Source organism: Cicer arietinum, chromosome 7 (assembly GCF_000331145.2).
Source record: "Cicer arietinum cultivar CDC Frontier isolate Library 1 chromosome 7, Cicar.CDCFrontier_v2.0, whole genome shotgun sequence".
Lineage (NCBI taxonomy): Eukaryota > Viridiplantae > Streptophyta > Magnoliopsida > Fabales > Fabaceae > Cicer > Cicer arietinum.
The window spans coordinates 4,637,453-4,645,284 of record NC_021166.2 but is presented as its reverse complement, the minus strand read 5'-3'; the positions used below and the strand labels follow the sequence as shown (position 1 = coordinate 4,645,284).

Below are 7,832 nucleotides of genomic sequence, written 5' to 3'. Positions count from 1 at the left end.
GAAGAGCGGGTCTCATCTGTCACACAATACATTAACAATAAGAATAGCCAAAAGAAGCTATATCTTAGGTTTGATTTAAATGAAACAATAGATATTACCATCTCAAATGCAGGCTGTGGCTTGCCCCTGCAAAAGTTTGATAAAGTCCATGTGCCATTTCTGAGCATTGAAAGTCTGGCCTGCTTGTTCAACTGGGCCACTAGTGAGACAAGGGCACCATGGCTGAGCACTAGATCACGGCACGTAGGGGAGTCACCAGCAATATTTCCTAAAGCCCACGCGGCCTAAAATTTCATAGAATTAATCATCCGTAAACAAAAAATGGAAGATGCCTGTTCAATCACTTTCAAGTATGAGATACCTGCTCTCGAACATCTTCACTAGATGAACTAAGCAGGTTGACAAATACAGGAACTGCTCCGTGATCAATCACCACCTTTGTATTCTCAGAAGTTCCAGATACTATGTTTGTCAGAGACCATGCAGCCTCAAACTAACAAAATAATAGACAACATTAATAACCAATGACCACAACAAATATCAACTACTCTACATTTCAGACACAATTTAAGCAGTAAGCATCCACAACAGAAAAACACAAAAGATGCAAATTCGAACATTTGGAACCTGAAGTTGAGGGAAGTCCTCCCTAACAAGAAACTCAACAAAACGTGGCACAACACCAGATTGCATAACATCTTCAATCGGAGGGTTTCGTTCTATAACAAAAATCAGTATGAACATTAACACAGAGAGCTGAGCAACACGAGCAATTACGAAAAATAGCGATTAGAAATGAATTTACCAATTGAAAGTATAATCCGGAACCTCGTGGTTGCTTCCAGTTGCACACTAGCATCGTTGGACCAGACACCCGCAACTATTGAAGCAAGATTCTCTAGCTGCAACGTCACACATGAATAACGGACAAACCACAGTAAAATCCAAAAACCATATAAAGTAATATTGTTTTGAAGAAAAAGAAGATTCTCATAAATTGCCAAAAGAGCATAAGCTCTGGAAGTATTTATCCAGAGGTAAAACCGACTAAAGTAAAGAAGAGTAAACTAATTAAAACAGAAAAAGGATTACAACAGAAACAGAAGAAATATGGCCATGGTCATAAAATAAAAAATGATGCAGATAGTGAGGATTACCTGAAAGAGCCACAGGAGCAGAATTAAGTAAATGAACAATATTGCAGTAATAGTTCCTTAAGTAATTGGGGGATGCTTATTTCTAATAGAAGTTGTAGTAGTAATAATAAGAGTAGAATGAGTATGGGAGGGGGCGTGCAATGTGCATATTGAGTAGTAGAATTAGAATTATTATTAGAAATAGCACCAGCACTAGGTGCAGCAGGTAAAGAATTAGAAATAATATGATAGAAATTGGTATCTATGGAATAAAATAATGAATTGTATAGATGATACTCTGTTGGAATTGATTTCCAAAAGAGAGATAGAGTTACAGACAATATAGCAATAGAACAAACACTCTAACAAACCAAGAATTGGAGAGCTTGGTTCTCTCCCTCCCAATATTTAATTCACACAACTTCAGAATGAACAGAATACAATTATGCTTCCCTTTCTTATTCTACACACAGCCACTTACACATAACTACCAAATTAAGATAACTGCTCCTAATTATAGTAAGCGTTGCTCCTATTAAATTTAACTGGTACTGGCAGCATATTACTAATATTTATAAAAAGACAACATGCCTTTATAGGAATATTTTTTTTAGTATGTAAATCAAAGAGAACATAACCTTTAATACCTGCTTTGTGGCCTAGATGAACGCATTTGTGAGCTCGTGGTTGAAATTTAGAAGAAGCCTCTTAGATCTAAAGAATACTTCCAATAATGTGGAATGATAAAAGCCAAAAGTTGAATCTTTAGAGTCCAGTTTCTTGATTGTGGCATCTGAGAAAGTCAAACTTGTTCTTCATCTCCAAAGACATACACATCGCCCTTGCTCAGCCATGGTAATTTTGTCCGTGAAGAACAGGAGAAACAAGTACAATAGAAGGGTTTTCATTGGAATGGATGTAGAGAGGACTGGGTGAAGAGACTCATGGCAACAGAGGGAAACGAAGAGGAAGAGGGCAATGTTAGGATTTCAGCCATTGAAAAAACACAGATTTTGGGACTGATACCATAATTGTATTATTTTGAGGAAAAAGAAGATTCTCATAAATTGCCAAAACAGCATAAGCTCTGGAAGTATTAATATTAATCCTAAGGTAAAGAAAATTAAACTAACTAACAAATAACCTATAACTAATTAAAACAGAAGCAGAAAAATAAAACTAAACAACCAGAACACGATTGGATAATATCTGTTATTAAACTACGTGATCACACTTGAAATCACAACATTTGAAATCAAGAAACACGATTGAGCCCTAATTTGTAGCTAAGGGAGGAAACTGCGGTGACTGCGAAGTACCTTGGAAGAAGTTAGAGGAGTGGGGAACTGTTGGTGATATTGAAAACCTTCGCGACGCTTCTTCTGTAACCTTTCTTTGCGCTTGCTCTTGCGAATCTCGATCATGTCGTCCTCTCGTCTCCGGCGACCGTCTTCGGCGTCGACGGCGACCTTGAAACGGTTACGGCGAATCTCGGTCCTGACATTTGGTCGAAGCCACATCCTTTCGTTTCGTTAATGAAAAAAATGTGAAAAGAATTTGGAAACCGAAGAGTATTCAAAATGACCGCAGAGTACAGAAAAGACTAGTAGTTGCTATACAGGGTTTCGATAACGGTATTTGATTGTTTAGGAAGATACATAACGGTTTTTCTTAGTCTTCTGGATGGTTTTTTTTTTTTCAGTAATATTACCGCGTTTTTTGGAAATATTACTGCAAAAGAAATTGAATGGGCCGAGCCTACTGTAAAGTGAGCTAAAAAGCCCAAATTAATATTACAAAAAAAAGAACTTAATATTTCACACTATCTGAATGTATACATTTGTGTATTTGAGAAATTGGAATAAGAGAAGAAACACACTAGAAAAAAGCCTAAGATTGAGGATGGCAGGAAGTGATTGTCAATGCATAAAGCATATTCAATGAGCAGCTCTTGGCATGCTTTTAGATAAATAGCCACATGAACAAATTGAATTCACATCGAAATAAAATGAATTGTGAGGCCGTGTAAGTATTGAACTATAATGTTGAGAAAAAAATTATAAAGATGATCAATACTATTTATTCCAACAAAATGCATTTTTTATTTATTTGAGAGTCTGTAAAATAAAAACTTCATACTTAAACACAAAATAATTAGTCAATGAAGCAGAGCCACAACTAACCAGATTTATGTTTTTTCAGAAGGAAAAAAAAATACTAACTCAATCAGTTGAAGAATCCTCGTACGAAAAAAAAATCTCAATTAGTTTCCATGCAAACAAATTACAATCTCAATCCAAGAATGATCGATCAATTGAAGATTAAATTCACAAAATTTGGTCAGTATAATATCCTCGTTTAACCCTTTTATTAAAATCAGGAACTCCCAATACGTTAGGTATTCCTAATGCAATCATTAAGCAGACGAATTTATGTTCTCATAATTATAAAATAATGCTAGTACCAATTTATCAATTGTGCAAATGAATCTAGTACCAACTCTTAGGCTGTCAAACCAAGAATAGCATTAGTCACAAAGGCAATTTAAAAGGATAAACTTGAATTGAGACAAGATTTCATTTACATAAAAAAAAAAAATATATATCTGAATGAGGTTCAGCCTTTCTCTTCCCTAAAAGTCTAATTAAGGTGGAAATAGTTTCCTCGGCTGCTTCGATGAACGGAAAGTCTAAATATATTCTAAATCGCCAACCCGCAACAGCACATAATCATCCCCAAACCCTAAGCATTTGTGTCAAGGCAAATTGCATTCATGGTGTGGTTTTCTGTACAACACAGAAACGTTGTATATCACATTTAAGTTATTTTGAGTATCTTCTTCACCCTGTGTATTAAATATTGCTAGATTTACACAACTATATTCTCACATTTTCACTAGTATAATACAAAATCATGGGACTGGTGATCAGTATTCTCTATCATAATTTATAAATACAGAAGAATCCACATTACGAATGCAATTTTCGGCACGGCGTCCAGTAGAAAATGAGGTAGATCCCTGTACTTGTATGTAATCGGTGAAGAAATTTTTTAAGGGCCCCCAATCAATCATCTCTCTCGAAGGTCAATAACATCAAACTTCATGTTAGCATTCATATAGACATGAGAGCAGTGCTCATATATGGGACTTCCATCTGAAGGCTCCTCATGGGGATGAAATCCACGTTGTTGACAGTTACGAATAACAGATACACCACCTGGATCAGACAGATGAAATATGCCATGTGGACTGCAACACCACATAAAATCAGAATTCTAATTAGTGACAGAAAGTAAAATAAATTAATTTAACAATTATCCGTTTTCAAATAAAGAATCTTCCAATATTATATCCATATCAAATTAGCACTATACTCCTCATTTCCATATTAAAGGCACCCAGCAGATATACAAACTAAATAGTTTCTAAGGTACAGTTGATAATATACATCTCAGGAAGTAGGTTCCTGTTATTAGCTCCTACATGACAGCTATTTTGTTTTTTTTATTTATTTATTTATTTTATGAGATGAAAACTTTACCAAAACCAGTTACTATACCTGCAATATATTTATCAAGGTTCCACAATTTATGCACATGGTTACGAGATATAGACCTTTCATTTCTTGCAATCAAACTCATAGTCAACAAATTTTGCTAAGAAAAGGTTTCCTGACTTTAATAACTAGTAAGTAAACAAAGATGATGCTCTTTCGAGGTCTGAGAGAGGTGTAGAGAAGACAGATAGAAAGAGAAATGAAAGGGGAAGAGGGAGAGGGAGAGAAAGGAGATGAAAAAGTGATGAAAGCGAGAAAGCGGGTGTGAGAATTTAAGCTTAAGCAAATAACAGTAGAAAAAGGCAAATAATTTAGCTAGGTAGCAAGGATTGGAGGGTGGGGCGGTTGGGGACTTCTGAGCAGTAGCAACACTTTTTTGCATCTTGTTAAATCGTACTTCCGTTGGATTCATCTAAATAACCCTATCACTCTTTTACCGTCAAGGTTAATCAAAGATAATATGCATCTTATTCATGGTGCATGAATGTGGACCATAATTTTGACCAAGTTATTCAAGTAAAAACAAATTCACATCCCTCGACTCCACACCGTTGGTCTATACTCAAAGTTCAACACCCAACATAGCAAATCATTCCCTAATCCAATCTTGGCAAAGCATCTTCCGGACAAAATTCTGTTTGAAGCGAAGCCAAAGCTCAGATTGTGATCAGGGTTATTGTAGATGTTTCCGTGCTTAATCAGTAATGATTGTGATTCATGAATGCCAAAGAAAAAAGTTACCTTGTTGTATCTGTAGGAGCCATGACTATAGCAATTGCTTCTGGTAACATTATCTAAAATAAAACCACAAAATATGCACATTTTCAGCAAGATACATCAAAATGAAATTTTACATGCAATTGCAAATTCAATGTTACAAGAACTTTAAAATTTGGAAAATAAGGCTTATTCCCCAATTGTTTTAACGAAAACAATATACTTTGATTTATTAGGCCTTTATCACTTCATATATTATACGGAAAATTCAAATATACATTGTGCATTGGTGCAATACTTCTTGCCTAAGCCATAAATAGAGGGCTACACTAACTGTCTAAGTCATAATTATAAATATAGTGCCATCTATTACCTGATATGAGTAATGTGTGTGCAGATCCACGGATGACATGAAACAAGTCTGTGACGGGTGTGTCTTGAAATCAAAAGATAAATAAGTAATATCAGTACTGACATTTAAAGATTTACACTAAAAGTGTGGGTAAAAGAAACACAAAAGGTTTGCTTGAAACAAAAGGTAATCTATCTCCAATTGAACCTTGATGGGGAAAAAACTATTTATGCATCCAACCATCAAAATCAGCATGTTAAGGCTTATGCCTTATGGTTACTTTGATAATAATTATTTCACACGTGGCAAGGCAGAAATGGTCATCTTCAAGATAGAGACAAAAATACCAAAAGGCAGTGGAAACTAAAAGAAACAAAAAGAGATGGAACTTATTACAAAATAGTAGCCTGCAATTGTTATCTTAGAGTATACTTCAAAGCCCAAAGAGGAAAAGGGAATAAAAAGGGTTCATTCTGATCCTCTACTTCTTAAAACAACTGCTCTGCGGTGTTTTTCACTTTTTCTGCTTTCCTCAAGGCTATACTGATATCAAATGTGATGGTTGGAATTTTTTGCCAGAAAGGCATGTAGACTTTCGGACGAGTAAGTGTCCACTAACATTTTATTCAATCAAAACGCACACTTAAATTCTGTCAAAGATCTGGCCTATTTATTTGTGAAGTATTACTCGCATTGATACCACTCTATCAGAAAGTAAATTATTTTATAAAGAACTTTTAGTGCAATCAGTTCAATTATTCGTCTATATCATGATTACAAAGAGAACCAGGTAACTAACGAATGATCTTACTAAGTTCCTACTTCGTATATGACAGCAACATAAGTGATACAAATTCCATAGGCCGCAAATTTATCAGAACACAGAAGCCTTGTAGAGAGCTGGTACAGAAAAGAAAAATCAATACTACAACAACAATAACAACCAAGCCTTATTTCACTAAGTAGATTCAGCTACATGGATCCAACGACGTCATAACATTCTATCATATAGCAAGAAAAATCAATACCATGCGATAAGTATTTTTTTGCTGCCACCGTACAGGATAAAAAAAACACATTACTCATGAATATAATCACATATATTAAGACAAAGGAACACTTACATGTATCCAACCTAAAGGAAAAAGTGACAAGCCATCTTGAACTTCAAATATTTCTTCTTCATTCAACGTTTGACACTGAACAACAGAGTCAATTTAGATGCAACATTGCACAGTAGAGGAAAAAAGCATCAATAAACCATACAAAATTTACAATACTTAGTTATTTAACGTGTACTTGATAATATGTTAGCTAACTAGGCTTGATAATATATATAATATGCATCATTCCATTTTATAATCCAATATAAACCCATTTATTTGTTTAAGAAAATGAAAATAAATCCCCACTCACTCAAAAACAAAATATGTGAAATGCACTGCATCACTTAAGGTTAAAAAAAATGAAGAAAACAAAACAAATAAAAGCTTCTCACAGATTTCACTGTTTCCCTATTTTCTGCATCCACTGGGTCTACTTTTGTACTTTTATTTTCCCCAACTTCTCCAATTTCTACTTACCTCAAACATTCTTTTGAGACATTGGTGAAACTTTAAATCCAATGTATCATTTTCTCCTGTGAGCTAGTTGGTGGTGATTATTGGTGGCCCATGATGTTATTTTGGAACTTGTACATTATGTAGCCATAAGGTGGCCTGGGTTCATTGTGGATTCTATTAAAACACTTTGACAGTGAATTTGTGTATTGTGTATTTTGAAACTTTTGGTTGGTGATATCTGCATTATTATCAAATGCTTAATGTTTTGACATAGTTATTTGTGATAACTATTCTAATTAAGTATATTGTTCTGAATATTAGGATTACTAGGCTAGGTTTACACAGCTTGAGTTTTACGGTCATAACAACATGATGAAAACAATACAGAACTTGACGCTCCTTCTGCCCTGAAGCCCAATTCCTCACTCAACTTCTGCATATCTTCTACCCTCTTTTCTCTTCACATTTATCTTTCACTCTACCCAGCTAGTCACTCATTTTTCAGTCG

General features: G+C 34.8%; 2 protein-coding genes across 5 annotated transcripts in view; both read right to left on the bottom strand.

The window, feature by feature from the left end:
• LOC101488904 (importin subunit alpha-like) overlaps positions 1 to 2,810 on the bottom strand; it is a 6,305-nt gene extending 3,495 nt beyond the window's left edge. The window contains exons 1-5 of the mRNA XM_012717985.3: positions 2,456 to 2,810; positions 806 to 902; positions 628 to 719; positions 362 to 493; positions 87 to 284 (exon numbers count right to left, since the gene is read on the bottom strand). Of these exons, the coding sequence (XP_012573439.1) occupies positions 87 to 284; positions 362 to 493; positions 628 to 719; positions 806 to 902; positions 2,456 to 2,656 (720 nt within the window). The 5' untranslated portion in view covers positions 2,657 to 2,810. The remainder of the gene's footprint in view (positions 1 to 86; positions 285 to 361; positions 494 to 627; positions 720 to 805; positions 903 to 2,455) is intronic.
• Positions 2,811 to 3,885: 1,075 nt separating this feature from the next.
• Positions 3,886 to 7,832, bottom strand: part of LOC101508909 (AMSH-like ubiquitin thioesterase 3) — a 9,248-nt gene continuing 5,301 nt past the window's right edge. For 2 of the 4 annotated variants that reach the window (XM_027336816.2, XM_004508110.4), the window contains 4 exons: positions 6,887 to 6,961; positions 5,784 to 5,846; positions 5,435 to 5,487; positions 3,886 to 4,386 (listed from right to left, as the gene is read on the bottom strand). In XM_027336816.2, the coding sequence (XP_027192617.1) occupies positions 4,206 to 4,386; positions 5,435 to 5,487; positions 5,784 to 5,846; positions 6,887 to 6,961 (372 nt within the window). In that variant the 3' untranslated portion in view covers positions 3,886 to 4,205. Of the gene's footprint in view, positions 4,387 to 5,434; positions 5,488 to 5,783; positions 5,847 to 6,573; positions 6,663 to 6,886; positions 6,962 to 7,832 lie in introns of those variants that run through there. The other 2 variants (XR_003474241.2, XM_073364027.1) reach the window with 2 other exon arrangements.